Source organism: Temnothorax curvispinosus, unplaced genomic scaffold, assembly GCF_003070985.1.
Source record: "Temnothorax curvispinosus isolate PA1 unplaced genomic scaffold, ASM307098v1 QBEX01007734.1, whole genome shotgun sequence".
In the NCBI taxonomy this organism is placed as follows: domain Eukaryota; kingdom Metazoa; phylum Arthropoda; class Insecta; order Hymenoptera; family Formicidae; genus Temnothorax; species Temnothorax curvispinosus.
The window spans coordinates 2,531,422-2,555,398 of record NW_020217514.1 but is presented as its reverse complement, the minus strand read 5'-3'; the positions used below and the strand labels follow the sequence as shown (position 1 = coordinate 2,555,398).

General features: G+C 39.7%; 1 protein-coding gene across 2 annotated transcripts in view; it reads right to left on the bottom strand.

Moving 5' to 3' along the window:
- LOC112457334 overlaps window positions 1-23,227 on the bottom strand; it is a 28,369-nt gene extending 5,142 nt beyond the window's left edge. The window contains exons 1-3 of one of the 2 annotated variants that reach the window (XM_025020316.1): window positions 22,808-23,227; window positions 1,711-1,947; window positions 916-1,028 (exon numbers count right to left, since the gene is read on the bottom strand). In XM_025020316.1, the coding sequence (XP_024876084.1) occupies window positions 916-1,028; window positions 1,711-1,947; window positions 22,808-22,873 (416 nt within the window). In that variant the 5' untranslated portion in view covers window positions 22,874-23,227. The remainder of the gene's footprint in view (window positions 1-915; window positions 1,029-1,710; window positions 1,948-22,807) is intronic. The other variant, XM_025020315.1, reaches the window with a different exon arrangement.
- Window positions 23,228-23,977: the final 750 nt, after the last annotated feature.

The window sequence follows — 23,977 nt, the reverse complement described above, 5'->3', positions numbered from 1 at the left end:
TTTTCGTTGCAGAATAAAAAAAAGACTTGCGGTAAACCGCAGCGTCGCAAGCATGTTAATTACTGATTCGTCACTCCACTTATCTAATTCCCGGATGCCTAATTAAATTTTATTACCGCCCGGGCAGCTTTTTCGCCGACCAGCGTGTAATTAAACGACAATATTTTAATATGCGTAAAATTATCTTTTCTTTTACTCTTAAAATGACCGTTTAATACTTATCAACCGCGTTTGGTGTTTTGAGCCAAAAAGACGTTTCGTAATATTATCTTCGTATACTAAATATTAAATTAAATTTTATTTTATTTATCGTTAGTTATTATATTGGTATTGCAGAACATTAATATTTTCTAAGAAAATGTTCAACTGTTTAAAACTTGTGGTATTCGGAGTCGTGCGAGGTATTGACTCTCTAAATTGATCACTCTTGTAAGTTGAAGTATTTCTGTGTACGATCAACGTGCTGCGAAAGCGGAAATGCATGGCTAAGTGGTGCCGAATAGCAAATATCAACGATCGATTAGAAAACACGGAGCCTCTAATGACCGATTAAAAGCCTCGCGAATAGTATTTCCCGTTTAGATAGCGCTTTTCACGCGTGTCAAGCAGCCAATGGTGCAAGATATTTCTATTTCTCGTCCGTTTGAAAAACCCTATGATAGACTGATTATTATTTACGCTGGCACTGCGAGAGTTCATAAATAAGGTAAACTCAGGTATAGCATCAATAGTTGGTTCCGTCATTCTGACAATTTACTGGCATTTACTTATATTGAAACTACAAGCAAACCGTCTAATGATAAATATACACGAATTACAGAGAATAATTGCAAAGATTTATTTTGCTATAACGTATTATTTATAGTTTGTGTATTATTATATCGTGTATTATTGTATAATTAATCTTCAACTTACTTGGCATTTTTGAAGCCCGCTTTTCCGCACGTAATGACATAAAACTTGTCGTCCGCTAGCTCCAGCGTTTTGTGTATCCTAACGGCGATAGGAATGGAACGTTCTTCCGTGTGCTGTAATATACATTGCCATATTTAAATGTAAAGAATAATAGAACATAGTACAATCCAGCATGCCGCTTATTACGCTTATTTCCCACTTAAAATACCAATTTCGGTTTCTGAGTAATATTAATAAAATGAAAACTTTTTGTGAATTATGTGTGTATGTGAAAATTTTATGTGTGATTTTTAGATGAGAAGACTTTAAGTCTTCGGTCGCAAGGCGTTACACTTGCAGAACAAATAATACCTCAGCGAAAAGAGAGGGATTCAAATGCAAATCGTATAATCTCCATATATGACGGATTCTCACGTTATTCTCGAGGTGTCTTCAGTGGCCGAGTATGTAAATCAGCGTTAACCGTAACCTTCTCAAAACAATTAATTTTCTGGAACTTCTCATGTAAATAGACGCGAATACTAATTTCTCCGCATCATCGCGAAACGTGTAAAACGTAAATTCCCCTTGAGCGGCGGAACATCTTTTTTTTCACACGCGTGGCAAAGCTACTCGTGTAATGAGTTGATTTCTTGAAATTACACTTAAGGCTCGTAGTGCACATAGTATAGGATAAAATAGTCAAACAAATTATCCGCGAATCGTAGAAGTAACCGATGCTAGTTCTTGCGGCTGCGATTCCATCGCCGTTGGCGCGCGCGTACCACGATTTCCATAATCATAGCGAAGACTCACGTTGTTCACGAGGACTCCGCAGTACTCGGGACTGTCCTGAGACGCGAACAGATTGATACCCAGGGTAGCGTGCGTAGTGCCATTGCCCGATACCATGCACTGCGGGGTACGATGGTCCCGCGCATGGACCGCACCTACGAAACTCTGATTGAGATTCACGCGAATCGTCATGTAGCCGCCCTTGCACGTCGCCGTCACCGTCGGCTGAAACTCCGTGTCCAATAATTGTCCGGCGACCTGCAATCAGAACGAGAACGGGAATTAGACCCAGTGCAGCGCTCGCGGAGCCCCCCGAACGAGCGTATAGGCAATTATCGCATTCTAGAGCAAAAGAGCACTCCTCGCAACGCGGTCGTGGAATTTCCTCGACACGTCCTCCGCGTTAACGATTCGCGCCTAAGGAACATCATCGCCAAGAGACCGCTCTTTCCACCTTCGTAAATATTTAAATCAGAGTCAGTACTGTGCCAACAGCAGCATCGGCACTAACTAACTCCGCCCGGCGATTGCCATTCCAGATCACGGCCCATAACTATGATGCCGATTGCCGTGGGAGAGACGGTTTCAAGAGTTGACAGCTAACCGGGTCTTTTAACGTGTCAACGTGGACGTAAAAATATATATAGCACCCAAACAAACTTCAACAGAACCATACGCTCTCCATTACGAAGGTAAAACCTGTCGGAATTCGCCTGTCATTTTTGCCGTCGCGAAATGCCATTTGCAACGGGGCGTTTAGTCAGGTTCTCTTAACTCGCCGTTCTTTTTTTCCGCGAAAACCGCATAAATACGTGAATTCCCCCTTTACTTCGAGTCGCGCTATATCGATCGCGAAACGAAGCGAGGAGCAGGTATTTGCATTCTTTGTAACGCTGTTTGCCAGGCTTGTTTTCGCGCGATATCGGGCCGTGCGAGAGTTGGCGAGACTCGGAGCGATCTCCACCCCCGTTACTACTCCCGCTAAGGAACACTCGACGAACGCGCACAGGCCAATGATATTTCCTCGGGCCGGATCACCGACTTAATGTACGAGTAAACTTAGACCGGTCTGGGCGGTAGCTATCGGCCCACGCTAACTTTCAATTTCATGCGGCTGGACCGCTTTGTAACGCGGATAACGCGCGTTCGTACGCTGTCAGGGACGCGCGATGAGAGACGTATATCCATGACACAATCTTGATATTAATCTCGAATTGATACACATCGCCGAGTGGATGTAGATATGACTATTACGGCGTAATGAAAGTGATGACATTACATTGATTTCATGACCAATTTTTGTGTTTATAATTAACAGTTCGCCGTCGATTACATAACATTTTTGCAACAATTAAGACATTGATATTTATCAAAATATTCGATACTAAAAGTTGAATTTAAGGTTTCTAAATTGGACTTCCAGATTGTAAGCGACAGCGTACCTATAATAAATTTTATTGTTATTAAATTATTAAATATTGTCTTATTGTACGAATTATTAAGAATTTAGGTTAATAAAAAATGTTTCAAAAATTTGATCTCAAAATTGTTGATCTTGAAAAGTCTTCTGCAAATTAATTATATTAACGTATTTCTCGCATTAAATGTACTATAGCCAGCACAATTCTACCATCTCTAGCAACATCGCCCGGGGCACGAGAGCCAAGACAAAGATCCGCGTGTAAGCGTTCGGCAAGGACACGACGAGTCCTAAATGCTCCGACGTTATTCGAGGAAGAGGCTCTCGCAACAGTCGTTAGTCTCTCGTTCGCGAGCGAACTGCTCGCCGAAGAAGAAAGGCGGCTTAGCGGTCCTCGATTAGTGGCGGATGCTTTGTCTACGTGTGCGATGACAGGTATACGATAGCGAACGGAGAGAATCGTGGTCGCCGTTGGGCCCGTTGGGCAAGACCTTGCGAGCCATATCCTGTGGCGGTCCACAACGTATGACATTATGCGCGTATAATTTAATAGCGTTCATTGTTGCTCGAAAGCTTGTTCGTCTCGAACGGAAATTGTACGACTGTTATGCGGTATCTCCAAGTGCGTAGCGTTTACGTAAAGATGTATCTTTCAACTCGCGCGTATTAATAGCGTGTACTGCTCAAGTGAATATGAAAGGCCAATACGGAGTTGTAACGCGTGAACGACCGATATATCAATGATCAGATTATTACACAAAATGTTCATCTTCCTATTTATCTTCCAGCGTTGTATTAATGAATGGAACTTATAAATAACACTATATAAATAATAATTATCATTAACACTAGACTTAATTTATGGAAATCATATTTAAAAAATGTACGTATCATTTTTATTCAAAAATTTATTTTTTAAATAATTTACTTCTATTTAGGAACAATAATTTAAATTATGTTACATCTTATGCAAAAATTAAATTTTAATGTAATAAGAATAGAAAAAATAATATATTATTATAAACAAAGCTACTTTAGATTACGTCTTCAGAAACTTTTTATGGCATAGGATAAATATTTTGTAATCTACAACATCTCAGATATCGTCATTATTTAACTCGAGTAATGTCGCGGAATAAAGCAGAGTATTCGAAATAAAATCTGAATTTAATATTCACATTAATATTGTAACGCTTCGAGAGCAACGGTAGCTTGAAATATGGCAATGGTTAAAACGTACAATGTATTCGTGTAATTCGCAACTTTGTTGCATGACATTTAATCGGCAAAATGTAGAACTGCGCGCTCGAACTTCCTGCAGAGTATCCATATCACGAACAATAAACATTCGCTCGCGATGGTGAATAAATAATTTAGTGCAATAATGTGCATTATGCACGGTTACATAAAGTTATAGTCGATGCAACGGCGCGCCGCGGTCGGAAACATCAGTTCCGCCTGTTAAACTAGACTCTTATCCTCTCCATCTCTGAAGTATTCTATATTATAAATATTATCGTGCATGCGCCAATTATTGTCCAGCGGCTAAACAGCTTAGCCTGGACACGCGGTAACCTTCCGTCATTTAATCGCCATCCATGCCAGCGGTCTTTCATAAAAATGCGAGGCATGAATGGATAAGCTTGAAATAACGTACAGAATGACATCATGTAATCGCAACGCGTACAATAGGAGACGGTACATTAGTTGACTTACCAGCGAGTCGGTCGGATAAAACGTACACGTCGGATTCCGCACGAAACTGGTCCGACAAAAATCGACGGCACGTGGAAATATCGCGAGGAATGCGAATGTCAGTGGCTCCCAATCTTTCGTAAGCAATTTATCATTCCGTTAAAGTCGCGGGGATATTTTAGGACGGACAATAATTGTACGGCAAAGAGAAATATCAAGGTTCGACGTGGAACAGGGAGGGGAACCCGGGGAGAGAGACGCTTATATAAAAATGTAGATTTTATTAATGAATTATTGCAAGCGCGTCGCGAGAACGAAGGTACCAACGCTTTTAAGATACACCCAACGACACCGTGGCGGCCGATCGCGATAAGCGCAGTGTTATACAACGCAAACAACCAACGAGGACGCGCGGGGGAACTCGTTTGGAACAACAATTGCGATCGGGCTAGCAATTAATAATTCGCCGGGAGGGTTGTGCGCGCAGGCGCTATCGCGTATCGACGCCGGGCGTGCAATAAATTGATAACTTTTTCACCGTGCGGCTCTAATGCCCGCGCGCAAAAATTCACGCGTGGATAACGGCAATGCATCAAGATTTAATCCCGGCCGCTCTCGTGGCCGCAATGTTTCAGCGCATTCCGAGCGCACACACCCAGTCGTCCCGGGTGCGCGCGAACCGCAGAAACAGGAACAGCAGGATCGTTTCTCTCCCCATCGGATTGGCAATCGGAGACTTTCGGCTGTCGGCGACGCGCGCGTGTCTTCCGATAAATAAGGCCCGAAACGTAACAAAATGTAAGGGACAAGGAGAAAGATATAACGAGTAAACGTCTGTGCTTCGCACAACACTGATACTTATTTGTAAATTTAATATACTCTGCATTATATACATTTCAGCATTTTTGGAAAAATTATGGATACAATAAGTTTAAAAAAGAAAGTTTAATAAAAATATAAAATCAAGTAATATAATTTTTATCATTGAGAAGAATCATTTCATTATTACATTAACCCTGGAGTCTCAATTATAACGCTTGACCGATTAGTAGTACAACAATAAAATAACTACAAGAAGCAATCAACCAGAGAACAGGTGCGAAGGATGAAACAAATAGATGCTGCGTGTCGGAGAGCGGTAGAAGATCCCGGTAATCCTGATAATACACAATACACAATCGGCTTAAAAAAAAAAAAAACTATAAAGCGTAATAAATTGTAAAGCTAAACAAATATCTTGTCGCAATATTTTAATTTCGTACAATGATATAAATTCCGTATTCTTCGGCTCCCATACAGTGTAACGTGTGCATATAATAGTCAGTACATAATATATAATAATCAGTATGGCCTTCGCAGATGTTCGTTTATACATTTTTCTCGCGTTCCCCGATACGTTTCTCCTCGCGATGAGTATCGCTGCTAATAAAGATAACTTCAATAAAGTATACGTTATCTCTTAATGAGCGCAGTTAATTACCATTAGAAACGTTGGATAATCGAATACGATAAACCACGCTGCAGCACTAACGTATGGCCTTTGTACTTTTAGAAATCATCTCAGTAGCGCGTTTTTGAGCGGCTCGTTTATTTTTTAAATCTCCTATTGATTAGCATTTTGTAACTGAGTACGATTTAAATTAGATTTAGTTGCTGATTAATAAATATCATCTGTTAATATCTTTTTTAAAGAAATTTTTGAATTTTTCTTTTAGCGCGGATTATATCTGCGTTCTAAAGGTCGTTCGCCCCTCAGCCACTCATTCGGACCGAGAGCTGGATAATAGATTCAGGGATTCGCCTCGCAACCAACTCAACGAGGGACAAGGGACGAGATGTAGGACAATACAACGAAAATGCAGATAGTTATCACCGGTCACGTTTAGCATTGAGCCGATCGAGCTTATCGGGGAGACCCCTGCGATTGTTTTACCCGCGAGGTAACGAGAATAGCAAACGAAAGCCGCATCGAATGGTATCGCGTGTGAGACGCAGCACGTGTGAGGTGCGGTGCGGTGCGAGTGAGGCTACAAAGGCACGAGGAAGTCACGTCCTCGAGGAACAATGCAGCCGCGTCACTCCCGCAAAACGCGAGAAATAGTATGGGTATCTACGTTACACAATTGTCTTCCCTGATTCAGCAAGATTCCTGCAGCGGCTATTAATAATTGTTTACGCGAGTCGTCCGTTCCTTCAATGCTGAAAGCTGTTCGATGCTCATTTGTTAAAAGACAAGCAACAGGGTGCAATTACAGTCGAGGCTCATATCTTTTCCCAATTAAGCGCTATAGACATAATAATTGGTGCCTATGAGGTTGACAAGAGCATTTTATAAACATTTTAAAGTCTGAGGAAAAGATGCAGGTATGTTCTTAAAAAAAAAAGAAAGATGTATAATATAGATGTTGTTATTCAAATTACGCATGCAATATAAGTATTTTTAACGAAATTAGATATTTAATGATAACAGTCAAACGTTTAACTGAAATTAATTGGAATTATTGAAGTAAAGTATAGAAATGCTCTTTAAATTATTCCGAAAGCAAAATTATCTTGTCAATTTCCTTATTCTCTCGACAGCATTGGTTCATTTTTACAAAGTGTATAATTCTAATTACATTCTTCTTCACGTGATAGCCTATCCATATCTAAATTACTTACATAAATATAATTTCATGATTTGCGGAAAGCTCCGCGTGAGTCATTATTTCAAATAACCGCTACCAGTACGAGATAAAACGTTGGTGATTTATCTGCTTGGTACACGTAGGGGTATATACAGTGCTTTAATGTCATTCATATCTTTTCTCGCCGCGACTCGGAGAGCCCCGATCGTAAATAATTGCGCTATAGTAACGATCGTGTTATTCATTTTGCGCGTACTGCACACACAGGGTGTACGCTCTTCAATAATTGAGAGGGCAATTACTCGTGTCACGGTATACGCAGTTGAATGTCATTGTATCTCTCGTCGGATGCGAGAGGATACGATATATGCAACGCGTCGTCGGCACGAAAGAGCATTCTTCGCCCGGAGGCTGCGTGCCCGCCCTCGAATTATCTCGCGAAGAAAAAGGAAGCCGAAGTCAAAACGTATGTTATTGACCCTGGGCTCTCGTTCGGGTTCCTTCGTCTAACCGCTCGTCTCGTCCTTTTTTAGCGCGCGCGGCCGCTGTAACCGAACCCTGCGGCATTTTTGCCAGAAGTGCATCGTTCACAGTGTATGCAATTTACGACCATCTCGCCATCTCGCCATCGCCATCGCCATCGCATCGTATCGCATCGCATCGCCAACTTCGCGTTCCCGAGTTTTACGGTTTTTTTACGCCGCGCGTCCTTCGAAAAATACCTCTTTATGCAATAATGAGATAATTACGTTTGTTACGTTTGCACGAATAAGCGGGGTGTCTGGGCAGTCGCCCGGTCGCCCGCTTTCTCTCGACCGCGAAAACCGGCGTTGCCCGCACAGAGAAGGTATGCTTTAATGTTGAAGCATTGATGGCTCTCTCGAGTTGTCTGGTGTATGAATATGTAATTTCTCTCTTTTAATTACACATTCTCTATATCACGTATATTTTATAAGATATATAAATAATAAATTACATTAGATGTAATTTGACGTATTATAAATTACTACGATATATAAGATACTTTATAATTTATAATTATAATTATTTCCCACGCAACAATTATGCTATTTATTGTCAAAGCCATTTGGAAATGTACGAGCAAATTAATACATAAGCGGAGCATTATGCTTTCGAATAGAGTAATTAAAAGAAGTTTAATTACGAAGCTCGATACGCATGGTGTTAGAAATTAATCGTACGAAATATGGTCCGAGGGAGTGATTAATAAGTCTGCGCCGCATTATCAGATCATGCAGCGTGCGTTAATTAATTATTAAATTTCTGCGGTATCTGATGGGCTCTCGCGTTTCATCTCCTCCCACTTTTGCGAAGGCAGCAATCTCTCGAAACCCGAAAGCGTGCAAGTGAAAGCGAGATATTTACCAGGTCGTGTTAAATCCATCTTTAAATTTATCAAAGAAAAAGTGGGCGAAAGAGAACATTGAAAAGCTCGCATTCCGCAGCGGAGAAAATAATTTTCCATTTTACGTCATGAAGAGATAGTTGCCGTGCCACCCGGCGAGAGAAATGGACGGCTATACTGCACGGAAAGAATTCTCCTTCTAACTGTTCCGAATTGCGGGCATTTTGAGAAGTCTCGTACATTTGAAATATTCACAGACAATTTCTCCGTCTTACTGCATTGCATTTTAAAAAGAGAACTGTCTACTTGAAGTTGATTTTCGTTCAGTGCAAAAGTCAGGAGAAGTTTCTATTTCCTGCACTGGCTGCACTTATATATTTGCGCAATTTATAATTTAAGTAATTGCGTATTTTAAAAAGCAGGAATTATACAGGTTGTATTTAAAAAAAATATACATGTACCTACAATATATGTATATAAATCTTTATTAAATTTTATTAAATTCACAAAGTAATTTATGTATAATGTCTATAATTAGATATAATACTATAATTATCCAAGTAATAATTAAATTTTAATGAATCAATTAAGTAGATTAATCTGTATACTTTGAAATACTGTGAATAACCCTTGCCTCACAAAATGCCGTGAATTATTCTTGTGGCACAAAAATGTTGTAACATTCTTCTCCCCAAGTAGAAGCTTTAGAAGCCTGTTTCTCTCAGTTATGATATAAAGGTGTCCGGATCTTTAATATAAAGGCCGTTCAATTAATAAACCAAGTTGAGAGAGATTAAACCGCCGCGAGAGAGAGTTGATCGCGCGACTGACTCGGAAAGCGGGATAGCCGAACGATATCGTTTTGCGCGTTATCTTCGGGCTTATCGAAGATCTCTCGCGCGCTCGTAGAATGACGGCGCACGAAACGCGCGCGCATCCGGAGTGCAGGAAATCCTACTTCGCCGATGCTGCCTCCTCGGCTCCTTTGTCCTCGCATTCCCGGCGCGCGTCATTTACGGCCGTATGTTTGCCCGACTTGATAATCTAAAGAGGGAACGTATTAACCGAAACGTAACGACCGAGAAAGAAAATAATTTCTCAGCCCTGCGCGCGCGCTGCAATTTCGTAGGCGCCCATAAATCTCAACTCCTCCACGCGATATTTGCTTTTGGAGTGTAATGTAAATTATGCGTCGGGCAAAGGGTCGCGCCTGCCTACACGCGAAACATATTATAGAAGAGATGAAACAATGCGCGCGATCGGAGAATAAAATATCAGATAAAAGCAAATAACGAACACACACAATAGTTTATAATTGTATGATTTATATATTTTGTCACGGTAGAAAGAGAATATAAAATATTATATAAATACTATATATAGATAAAAAAAGATATAAAGTTAATATTTTATAAAGAAATTCTATATATCTAAATTTTTTGAGACAATTTAGTTACCGTAGACATAGACAGTTTGTTTAGTTACCATGAAGCGCAATAAAAATTAGCCGATTGTCCGAGGAATAATAACGCGAAATGCGCATACGTTCCGCGACCATCGGACAGCTGTGCGTGCGTGTGCGTGGATGTGTCATTGAATGGCGAAAGTGAATCGCATTAAATTATTGCGATTATATATACGGAACGAGGATGGCGATACTTATTACCTTCACCACCTGCGTCGAAATCGATAGAGGGATAGAATAATGCCCGGCGTTCGAGCAGGTGGATATTACGGTCCTGCGGGCGCGCGCAAACGTTCTCTCTCCGCAGTATACTTATCTACTTAGAGTATTTATTATTCCCGCGACTGGAATTTTCATTGTAACAACATTGAAACGAGCCGCCCGTGCACCGAGACCGCGCCGCGCCGCGCCGCGCCGTGATGGATTCAGATACGGTCGAATGGTCGACGCTACATAGATCGCGTGCACTTCTGGGAACAACATAATTTAAGAACAAATCGTTTTCCCTCCCGAGTCGATTTTACAGTCCCGTAAGGAATGGTAAAGAGCGCAATGTTCCGGTAGCAACGTGTTTGCATAATGGCACAAGAATAGATACTGTTTTACAGTTATTCTATCACAAATCTCTCGTACTGCTGAATTCAATGGAAAAATATTATTTTAATTCAACCGGTTTAACGCCGTTAATTTTCGTAAATTTTCGTTTAATGTAAATCCTTCTACTTATTATATTATTTAAAAAATTATAGATTTTCTCTGCACTCTGCATAATCTCAATGTAAGCAAAAATATGAGCAATAGAATTATTTCTCTGATAAATTTTATTAAAAATATAATCAAGATGACGCTCAAAAATAAGTTTTTCGAGAAATTGTATTTAAATCTTTTTTAAAAATGTAACTCTATTGTTGTTTTAAATGATGGGAAATTATCCTCGAGATTCGACACAGATTTCAGGTCTCGAACGAAAACGGAAATTATCTCACCGCCAAAAACGGGAATTATCTTGCCGTCACGATCGTAATACCGTCAACGGTACGCAAATTGCCGCGCGCAAATAAAGCAGCAACCCTGGAATTTCGCTCTTGTGCAATCGTTTCTTTAACGGGACGTTCTTGCGCGTCGAAAAAGATGGCTTATACGCATGCGAGCCTTTCCATTCATGGCGTGTTACGACCGCAGCTACGTAGACCTCACGGAGAAAAGTGAAAGTACGATGTTAAAAAAAAAAGCCGAGAGAAGCCGACAGTCTCATCGAGATGACTTTACTGCCATCAATGTGCTCATTTCAACATCTTTTTATGTAAACTCCGAGTCCCGCTTTTCCCTTTTCCAAGCAGTACAATAATTGCATGCGATGATAGTTCAACGAGTTTAATGAGTAAGTAAGTGAAGTGTTTATTGAACTATCCAGTGTACTTTGACAATTGCCGCTAAAATTGTGATATTACTGCTGCAAAGCGCAGCAAGAATAGCCCTTTTCAAGTAGGTGCAAAGTCTAGATTTTTTCTTATTTTCAATATTAATGTCATAAATCACGAGGGGAAGGTCAGCTCTTTCGTTGTTCGAAAAGCAGCTCTTATTCTTCTCGTATCCCAGGAGCGACAATGGATCTTCCAGGCAGACTCTTAACCCGTCCGGTCCTCCTGATGCGCGAGCCTCTCTTCCTTTGTGGTCTCGCTACAACGCCTCGGCTTCCAGATAGGATTCATACACGCCCGCGATTTTACGACAATGCCATTTCGTGCGCGCGGCACGCATCCACGTATATTGCGTATACGTGCGTCTCCTGTGCGTGTGCGTTCTTCGCGCACAGCGTGAAGAACGTTTCAATAATTTTGCCTCGCCGTCACTGCGAAAGGTACGTGAGCCTGCCACGCGGATACGTGCAACATTGTCGTGAGACGGCGGACAATATCCTTCGCGGAAACAACTGTGCAAGAATGCTCCTAAAATAATGATTGTTTTCAAACGTATTGTTGGAGCAAACTGGTAGTCTGCGGTTTTTAAATAGTAAGTTTCTTCAAGATATAAATATCTCTTCGCCGATTTCAAAGATATAGTAATTTTTTATTAAAAAAACTTGATTTTTTATGTTTTAAGCCTTCAGACTTAAAATTCGAAGAATTCTTAAAATTTTAATTAATGATACCTTTAACACAGAAAATAAATATATGCACCTCAGAGTTTGGGAATGACTGTATGCTTATTTATAAGAAGAGGTTTGTTTGTGATATATTTTATTACAAAATATTACGTAATGCGTAGTATAGATTGTTATAATAATAAAAAGTATAAATTATTATTAACTAAAGTAAATAAAAACAATTTATACAAAAATTGCATATAAGTATAACACGATAATTTATAATATATATAACATATTATAAATTTATGCCAGTTGTATGTAAATTTCATTTTGCGTTATTTTGAATCACTGAAAGGGTTGATAATGAAAATATATTGCTTAAATTTCTTAGGATACGTACGTAACTTCAACATCTTCCATATAGCAACATCTTAGAGCGCCATGTAGTAATGGTATCACGCTTCGCACTTTTACAATATCGGCGCGTCTCGAAAACTAATAAAAAAGAAATCAATCTTTTCGTTCGCGAGTATACGCGCGTCACGCTGACATTCTGTGTGTCTCGAAACATTTTTCTCACCGCTAAAGAGTCGGACAGTGCGCGCCGTTAAGGGTTGACGCTCTCCTTTTGCGGTCTCGCCACTCGGCCCTAACTTTCGCGCGCGCGTTTACGACAACGCTATCTCTAGCGCGATGCAGCGCGGCGCGGAGCGTGAATAACGCTTCGACAATTTCGTCTCGACATCTCGCCCGCGGCCGAACCGCGGACATAAATCACGATCTCCACTGACATACCTGATTTGCCGACTGCCATAGGCATATACACCGGGTATAAGCTCTGTATAGATCATACGATGTCAAGTGTTTAACCCTCCCGTAGCGAGCCATGAATTGTCAGCAGACCAAGGACGAGAAGGTCTTCTTCGGGGCCGGATCTCTCCGCCACCAATTCTCCGCTTTGGTTATTCTCGCGGGTGCTTGCCAGTCAATACTATGTCAATTAAATGTCATAGGAATATCCGTTTACGTTATGCAAAGTAGTGAGTATATATTATAGATACTCACGTTACCGGTATTAACATCTGAAGATGTGAAACAATCCCAATCCCCAATAGAATGTATTAGATCCGGTAGAAAGCAATATGTATATTTACGGGAGAATTCCAACAACTCATATTATTACAAAGTGTCGCAGGAGCTCGCAAAAAGAGAGAAAATTTCAAGTTTCATATAATAACAAACAGAGAAATACCTACAGATGAAACAATCCCTGTGTACGAATACGAGATAATTAGTTCTTTTAATCATTCGAGATTGTAAATCTGGTTTATTCCGAAATTTTATAAAAATTCAGTTTGTAATTTCTACAAAAATACCTTTTGAAAGAATTTAAAACTGCAGAGGAAAGAATTAAATGTATCGAATAGAAAGTCTCACGTTATTATTATTCCGCGCAAGTTCACACCTTTTTCGAAGCAATTCCCTTTTAACCTGGGCTTGTAAAAGAGGAGAGGAGACGCGTCGAGTGGTGGTACCATACTTCAATAGCGCGTTCACGCTAGTGGTAGGCCCGTTTTTGCTCGGACGATAACCGTCATGCGTAAATGCGTAAATTGTGCGGCACGTGTGATAGTCCTCACGCGCCCTACATGCATTCATAATCACGGTATTCAGTGCTATTCTTCTCGAAATTACACACTTCCCCCGTGGGAGAGTTAATCGCGATCGATCTTTTATTCACGCAACTTTTTAACGCCGCGATCCCGTTCGCCTACATGAATACCGTAATTCTTCCAACTCCGGCCGGTCGCGGTCCAAAGTTGCAAAGTGCACGTCGGCAATAATCGCCGCCGACCATTTACTTTAACACGTTTTAAATCTGTAATAAATATGTATTCACGTGTAAATTATGGGCATTAGTATTCATTAAATAAATCGTTTTCTTCATCTATATTGTAATGATATAGACGTAACGCGGGAAAGTATATACGGTCCAGGTGCTGAACCAGTATTAGTTACTGCTTAACAAGAGGCCCTGCTATGAGATCGAGCGGATTTTCGAAAGGTTCGATCGCCGATTCGAATTTGCATTCGTCGTATCTCGAGGTTTTCGCGTAGCGCTCGTACCCCAACCGAGTGTACAATTCTCGTTTCCACGAGTCATGCAATGACAAAATTGCATTATTATTTATTGCACGCGTGTTCGCCAACCGACAACATTTATCACGGTCTACATACCGTGCAATCGAGAGGGATAAAAACGGGTATACTGCACGCTTTTTTCTCCCTAATCGTCACGCGGGTGGCATGTTGCATTTCGCCGATCTACGCGCGTTCTCGCTTTCGTTGACAAGAGGTTTTAGGTAACATCTTGATAATACGATGAAAAAGCTATGAAAGCGCGGTGAAATCGCGTCGCATTGTACACGCGCATCCTACGATCGGCGTACTATGCGGCGCGTAATACGCGCCTCGGTCGAAACGCGCGGCGGCCGCGGCGGCGCGTCATCATTAACGCCGTTTCCGTTTGCTCTGATACGCCACAGAACTCGTAACCATCGCTGAAGCGATGCGTGATTCCCAGTAGCACTCCGGATTTTTCCGACGCGGATCGAGTAACGCTACACGCGTTCGCCGAGCGAGACCAACATTCTTACGGTTGCACTCCTGTTTTTTTTCCTCTCGCCAGGAGCCTCTCGCCTCGCTGACTCCGAAATCTCGCGAGAAGAAGCGGCCATATCAATCTCCATCATGTGGAATTTCTAGCATTTATTCCCCCCCACGTCAGGACGTTCATAATTAACTTTCATCAAACATTGCTCTGGGTACTTTTACATGATAGAGGAACTACGTGTGTTATGATTTTTACAATGCGTATTGCGCTCTTATAAAAAGTATGTATATGTATATAAAATATATTTTTTAGATCAAATTATAAAAATCTCTGGAAATAAATATTTCGATTTATGTTGATGTTCATTCTTGTTATTTGTGCTTTCGAAATAATAATTTCAACATTAATTCAGTGCTATCTCACACATGTTTTTTTTGCAGAATTTACTTACTTTGCTTTTATATCATCATGACGCACATAAAATTAAATTATATTCTCACTTTATTTTAGTTAGTAAAAATTTTTATCTTTGCATAAAAAAAACATCGTATGCAAGTGTCGTAAATGTAAATTTCTCCGAATGCACACACGATAATGTCGACGTAGCGGTATCGGAATGACTGTTAAGCGTGGAATTTGTGCAGGCGGGTCGATCTTGGAAATATAATTAAATGATTAGTCAGCTGCTTGATTTCTGCATATAAGAAATAATGCCTAATGCTGGGACAGTCCACGATTCGCGTCACCGCTGGATGGCTGCATACATAAATCACGTAACGCAATGCTTGATGAGCCGCAAGAATAGGCAGCCATTTCCTGATCCCGTAGCTTTTGCCTCATGCCTCGTTTGGTCCCCCACAAATACACACTCATCGCCATTTTAACTACACGTTTCTTTCCGGAAACACGCTTCGAATTACTAACTCTTGAATAAATAACGCATAAAAATTGCAAAAATTTATATTACGTGTATGACATTTCATTCATAATCAATTTATTTGATTAAACACATTTTTTTTATCATATCATACAAAAAAGTACAATCCTGTTATTAAATGGAAAGCGTGTATCATAAACTCATCAAACATTTTTGACATTCCGCAGTTACGAATTTATGTTTCCTTAAAGCTGGTTAAATATCACTGGATGCAAAAGAAATGTTATAACTTAGAAATCTCGTGTGGGCTTTCGATCGATGTAACTCTAAGACTTTCTCGACTATTAAAGCTCGCAGGCTTCATGGATGCCGATATGAGCACCGGTTTGATCGGCATCGTCACGTTTACGGGAATAAACCGCAAAGTTTACTCATCTCATCTGAGGGAGACCAAGCCACATGGCAACACTCTGAAATCAGACGGGGCGATATTTCACGGTTTTGTCTCGCGACGCGGCGCTCTCGCTATCGATTCCCGATATACCGCGACGAGTGACGCGCCGGGCACGACCGCGACCGTGCCTGCAACGGTCGATCGGCCGGGATATTACATACCCGCTTGCACTTTCGCAACCTTAAAGAAAAGACTTATTATCCTGCGGCCGCACGTAGGCCGCGGCCGCACGGCGCGCGGCGTAGGCAGAACTATCTGGTCCGTAGTCGTTCTCCGAAAATGGACACGACGGAGATCGGAAGAGAGGCGGGCGTAGTGTTCTTTGATCGTCGCGAACACTGATGCCACGCTCTCCCGATCGAATACGATTCTGTACGCGTGGGTGATTTCCGATATCATTCCAGTATTATATATTTTGCAGTCTTTTATATATATGCAATGCATATATATAAATTCAGTTTCGTCATCCAGAATTCTTCCACAAGTTTCAACATGGAACGAAATCGAGCGCATTTTTATTTCTTTATTGTACCTATATTATATCCTATATTGATATATAAGTTTTGTAGACATAAAAAAATTAATATAGCTTTATTGTTTGCACATCATTTGTAGATCTCACTTGTAATAAGAAATAAATAATCACAGAACTGATGCTTTAAATAATAATTAATTTTCATCTGTCCGCAAGAATATTTCTATATATGGTTAAACGGATTAGAGCAATTTACATTTGTCCGGTTGAATAGAGAATAATTCCTGCTGCGGCTTCTCGTTAATACTTTACGCGGCAGAGAAATCAGTTTGGTAAAGACGCTGTAAAGATTTCCATTAAGCAAAGCGTAAGAACGAGCTGCAGTCCACGCAGTAACATACGCGAAGCGATTCGACTCGAATGGAAACGAGGGTATCCACAACGTACGGAAAGTTGCTATTTTGTGATCGCAGCTTTGCGGTATTTTACCATATGTTTAGCACGGGACGGCCGTTGTGATAAAGACACTTTATTTTATGTTTTGCGGCTACGGTCCGTGTCGATTTACGACATTATGTTCCACGTTGAATAGATTGTAACTTAAGGTACCTCTCCCATCGCCGCGGACATATTTACACATCGCCGTGGCGGATTTAATGAGTGGACTACCGACAGTAAATTCCGCGACGCGATAAAATAAAGCGGGACGAGATACGCTAATGTTGGCTAAACGTAGTTTTAGTACCGTGCCACGCAGCGTATGTTCGAACATGTCAATCGGCATTTGCAAAACTATTTCTAAGACCGCCCGGAGTAACATCGCGACCGTTAACATACGCACTAGAGTAGATATCGTGTATTAATCCTTTCATTGTCGAAAGATTTTTTTTCTTAAATAAAATATTACCAATGGAAAAAATATGAGGACAATTATTATCCCCCCTCATATATTATTGCATAAAACATTTGTAAGAAATAAAAGAGAATCCAAAAGAGAAATGATCTCGCCATTCACGGGAAAAGTAGCAAACGTGACTATTTATAGTTGTAATTTATTGGCTACCGGAGTAGCAGTAATTTACGAATGAGCGGTGAGTAAAGGTAAAGGAGGATGTTTCTCGAAATAATCGCGTTTTATCCGTTGATTTAGTATCATCTCGTAAAATATTGAGGACGGACGCGCGGTGCATTGCACATTTAAAACTCTCGCATTCGCGTGCGCTACAAGGCCGCGGGACGCAGGGAAAGATTTTCTATATGCCTGATCGATGCGCACGCGGGGACACGGCGAGTGTGGTGGATAGCGAAACCGCAGACATGTGCAAGGCGAGCATGAATTAAATAATCTAGGTTGATTTTACCTTGCGCGTCGTCCCGATGCGTCATCATTGAGGAGAGCTACGTTTATGACTAGATCATCCGACGTTGCTCACGCACGTCAAAAGCCACGTTACATCTCGCTCACGTGATACAAGAATGAAGCTAAAATAACCGCCGCAACGTAGCAATTCTACAATGTCAAAGATCAGATGCTCCGGTACTATAGCTTTAGAACTGACGACGGCAATGTAAGCTAGCGGCAGCGAGCAATGTTCTTATACAGCGAATCTTACTGGTATAATAAATAAAAGTATAGATGTAAAAAAAATATATTTCAGTTGACTATGATAAAACGTAAATATTAATAATATATAAATAACGCCTTTACATATACATTATATATCTGCAAACCTTTTCTAACCATTTTTTACCTCAAATCTACTTCGAATTGATGTGAAAATACAAAGAAATGCAACTGGCATTTGTATAACATTTTCTTTGTTCATAAGTGCGATGTAACATCTTTCTAATTTATTAGTTACGCGCAAAATTATATGTATAAGTTGCCTGCACAAATTCCTTCTACCCACAGTCCTATTTACAATCAATAGCACGGAGAATGATGAGTTAACATAATGTACCATTGAACGCTTGTGAAGAATATTTCTTTCGTTTTCTCCAATACATGACGCAGTCGCGACTTATGTAAGACGACGCTAAAGTGTGTACGTACGTATACATGTGTGGCCAGTTATGCAATGGTCCGAATTTATCACTTTCTCGGGTCGCTTTATATAGGACACACACACTATCTTACCGTAGTGCCATAGGGGACCTCATAAATATTAATACGGTAGCGTATAAGAGCGCAACTATGCGGAGTAAGGCCGCGCGCTCAATAAGGCCGCCTACTATCGAGGGCCCGACGTAATGTCCTCCGGCTGTTCGCAGGGACATGTTAGAAAGGGAAAAGAGTTCGCACAAAAACTCACATACACGTATTCTCAATTAATTCGTGAACGCGTTTCTCAAGATGCGGCTCGAATCTTTGCAATTAAAATTCTCAATTCTACCGGCGACAATCCTCTATTCTGTCTTCCATTTGTAAAAATAAACGTAATAGATATTTACATTGGTGATTGTTGCCGTTCAACTTATTTATATTAATTTCTTTTTATTTTTCATAAAATTTACATCGAGAAAAAATAAAGTCAACTAAATTATCTAGTAAATTGTGTCGTAATGTTAATAAACCCGAAAAAATATAAGAGAAAACATTTTAAAAATTTATTCTTCGCATATTAAATGGCATGCAAAGAGAGAATAAAAGGGAATATAAATTAACTATGATTATTGCTAAGGAGAACATGAGGTATAAATGTGCCAAAGTAAAATCAGCCAATTAACGGATTCTCAGATTTGTTCGTTTCATGGTTTGCTTCGAGACGACTTCCAGCTTATTAGCCTAATTTGCACGTTGCCCGGTAGAAATATTAAATTCGTTGCCTCGCTCAAAACACTCTGCGAATTGCGCAGGCGAAATAAACGCGCAGTAAACGTGCAACGTACATTTGTTTCATTTCATTTCAATTTTTTTTTTTTTTTTTAGCGAAGTGGAATCTCGGGATGGTCGCGCGCGCTGGTCTGAAACGAGGGTTAAGATCTATTAAAGGTCGCAACGTTAGTGATAACAAATGGTAATCAGTGAGATGCGCGATAAACAATGCGGATACCGCCCATGAAGCGGGAGCGGCTACTCGTTAATTAGATTTTTTGATTAACTATATATAAAGCTGGGACTGGCGCACGGCGCGCTGAGGCAGGTGGTCACTCTCGCACGTGTTGTGCACGCACACGCGCTTACACACGTGCACACGCGGATCCAGTGCATTCCTTCTCGTAATAGGCGGACCCCGAGGTCTGGAACTTTTCGTCCCGTGATACGTTTCGGAACGAGCGAAAGAGTCGAACGACGCGAAGCGTTCACCTCTCAATGCGTTTGATTGATGGCAAAGTGATTTATTTTTTCAACTTGACAAAGACGAGGAAGTGATCTTAAAATTACATAATTAGTAAAAGATATTAATTAATTGTAAAAGATAAAAGGTAAATGTGAATTTTTTACTTTTCTAAATTTTTTCTATTTCCAATTTTTACTTTTCTATGTTTTTTCCCTGGCTCATGATGTTTTAAATTATTCAACAGCTTGAAGCCAAAGAACACACACACATAAGATGATAAAAGACGATGCGTTCTTGTTTGCAAGATATAAAAATATCTTAAGTATATATTCTCAAGGATTTGCGTGTCAGACAAATTTTCGCGTGCTCGTAAAATCGCGAAGGACTCCGCCGCTTTCGAGCAATAGCAACTTTCACGTTATCGCGATTTTTCTCGTCGCGATATTTTTGTTGCACGACGATGAAATCGAGAAACTAGTTTGCATCCGTGGCCTGTTCAGCCGTCTTAAGAAACGGCATGTAGCTCCGGCCGCTCGAAAAGATGAGAAAAATCTATCCATTTTAATGCAAATTGTTCCCCTCGCTCGTATGAGTCTCAACGAATGAAACGCTTCATCAGAGAGTGTCGACGGAGTATAAAAAAACGGAAACACAGAAAGATGTAATAAATAATAGATAATGGAAAATGAATTTATGTTACAATAACTGTAGCGTATAATACGTATTATTCGGCTACTTCCGTAATGATCAAGTCATATATAACGCATTCTTATAAAGATTGCGGGAAGCAATTAGCAGTCTTGCTAATGCTGTATGTAATAAGTTAGAGATGGTATAGCCGTAAATATATACATTAAGCACAGAGATTCGTTGGCGATATAATCGCACGCGATGGAAATCGCCGAAGAATGTGACGTCCATAAATAGTTACGGATATTTAATTCGTGTTTCTCTCTCTCTTTCCCTCTATCTCTTCTTCTCCTTTCTTCATTTGTTAAGTACAATAAAAATGTGTAAAATGACAAACTATTCTTAGGTACTTTATTTTGGGTACGTCTTCCCTAATTCTTTATCAGCTCTGTAATAAAAATATATAAAGCATAAATGCAATGTATATTTCAAAATGTAAGAAAAGAAATACTAAAATATATGTGTATATATTTAGTGTAATTGTATTATAATTAAAATTTTTTATTATAATACATATTTACTTATATATATTTTATATATCAAGTATCTTAAATATTAATATAATTTTCGCTTCTTTTTATCGTGATGTATATCTACATTTGATGAATAATATATGTATCTGCAAAAATATAAATTGATTTTGCATATTCATTGCTGATATATCGCGGTTGCATATAATTTGAGTCAGCATGGCACATAGCGTTGTAGAATGCCGTTTTTTTTTGTTCGATGATTTATGTATTTATGATTTTCTTTCTCGTTCTATGTCACGTTAAACATTATGCATATTAGCAAAGCGAGCAAACAGGAGGAAGATAAATAACGAGACAGTACGAACTTATCAAATCATGAAACGATTTTTAAAATTTCTCTCTATATGTTTAATCACGCGATACTTTGCTAAAGCATAAATCCTCTTCGTTTAAGTATTATAATCAAGTGGTCTTTATCTTCGTTGAATTGATTAATATACATGCACCGAAAAATATTGTCTACCTTTCACTTATTAAACCTGCACTTGTTACTTATACTTGATATTTATTATTCATCGCTCTTTAATTTTATATTAATATTATGTCATGAGATAAAAAATTCAATAACTCAAGAAAGTACAAAACTAGATTTTTCTTAAAAAAAGAAAAAAAAATTTATATAAAAACTATCACAAAGGTTTATTGCATCTTCTTTCTTGTGGAAACGTTTTACATAATCTACAATCAATTCTTTTAGTAATGAAACATGATGAATATAATATTTAAGTTATAAATAATTAAACCATAGCAAATTTTCTACAAAACATTCTTTTTGTGTTTTTAGTTAACTTTCATTAAAATCAGTTTTAATAAGAAAAAGAAATTTTAATTTAAATATAAAATAATAAAAATATATAACAATATTCAACAATATTATGAGTAAAATTATAATAAAAAATGAAATTTTAAATTAGTAAAAACATTAAGGAAGAAAGAAAGAAAAAGAGAGAGTTACGAAAGAAACTGGAAACACTTTAAAATACTTCAGCTTTAGGAATCCGGATGTTTGAATGACAGTAATCATTCCGGCAGATCAAACTTCGCGGTCATGTCGTAATACATATCCTGAGCACTGAACTCTTCACGCGGTCGAGATAAAATATCGAAAGAAATACTATAGCTACGTCTCAATTTTTTATAATTGAAAATAAAATGGCATAAAATATATTAAATTGTTATTATATGTAAGATGTAAAAAAGCAGTTCTTTATCTTGCAATATTATTGTTTATTTTCTAGGACATTATATGGTTTTAAAACCATTTTTTAATAAAGTATAAAATTTTTCTACGTAAATATATTTGTAAAAATAATTTCGTTTGTCAGTGCTTCAAAATATGGAAGCATTGGAGCAGACATGACAAGCTTGTTTTTTGGTCGGAGTTAGGTAGTCAATGCAGCTAGGTTTCCCGCGGAAACCGCGCGTTTGACAACACATCCGCATGCAAAAGCGCGGTTTCCGGCGCGTTCGAAACGGCGTGTTTGAAACTGCGGAGAATTCTTGTCTTGGAATAACAGTTTTCTCGTACTTACCTGGCCGACATCGAACACCACCAGGAGCCAGCAGCACACCGCCGCCGTCGGCAGCAACCTCCTCATCGCGACGGTTATTTTGCCGGATGACCCCCGCCCGCGCGTACTGACTGCGTCGCAGAGCGTGTCGCACTCGTCGAAGGACCCGCCGAAGCCGAAGGCCAGTCTCTCACGTCACATTTTCCTCGTTCTCCGAGAAGAGTCTCATCGTATCCGCCGAGGTACGGTGACGCGATAGTTCAGCGCGCCCGCGACGTGACCACGAGACCTGCCACGAGGCCGTTCTCCTCTCGCACGCACGCCCTTGCTGACGCGTTGGTACCGCGATGTAGCCTCGGAAATCGCCTGGGAAAGTCGGCACGGCCGCGGCGACGAGGATGATCGCTGGCGGGTGTTAGACTGGCGCAATAATGACTGCGCTCGCCGAGCTACTCCGAGGGACGCTCAGATGTTCGGCTTTCTGGTGGGGATGGAAGTGGCCGTAGTGGCCATTCCCTCTTCATCCGACCCGCTGTATACGCGATGCGGGCATTCATGTCTCCGGATTCAGCATAGCTCAGCATAGCTTGCTGGATGGTTGCTGGTACCGTCGTGAGAGGACGGTACGGAGCAATCAAGTGGTTGGCAACCGCGGTTTCTGATGTATCAGCGAGGGGCTTAGCACTGTTGAGCTTGGTGCAAGTTAGGCTTAGCATTGTTGAGTTAGTATAGTTAGTATTGCCGGCAGCAACGTGCAAAAAATAAAATCAGTATTTTTAGATAATTTTAGACAATTGTCAAGATAATATTATAACATCGTAAAAGCAATTAAGTAATATTGTAAAAGCAATAAAAAAAAGATGCTAATAACAACTCTTCTAATCACTCGAATCGAGTTATTAAAAAAATTTGTGCCACTTTATGATTGCTAATCTCTTCAGTACATTTATAAATATTCAGAGAGAAAAAGATCTTTGTTCAATCTTTTCAATCTGTAAATGTCTGGTTGCTAAATTGTGCTTAAAAATTCTTGAAAATTGTATAGAATTTTCGTAAAATAATAACCCGATTATTTCGCTGATTCAATATTAAATTAATTACTTAATAATTCATCGAGTTAATATTAATCGCTTCTTATATTTCAAAGATCTTTAAAACAATGGTAACAATATTTATTTTATTAATTATTTA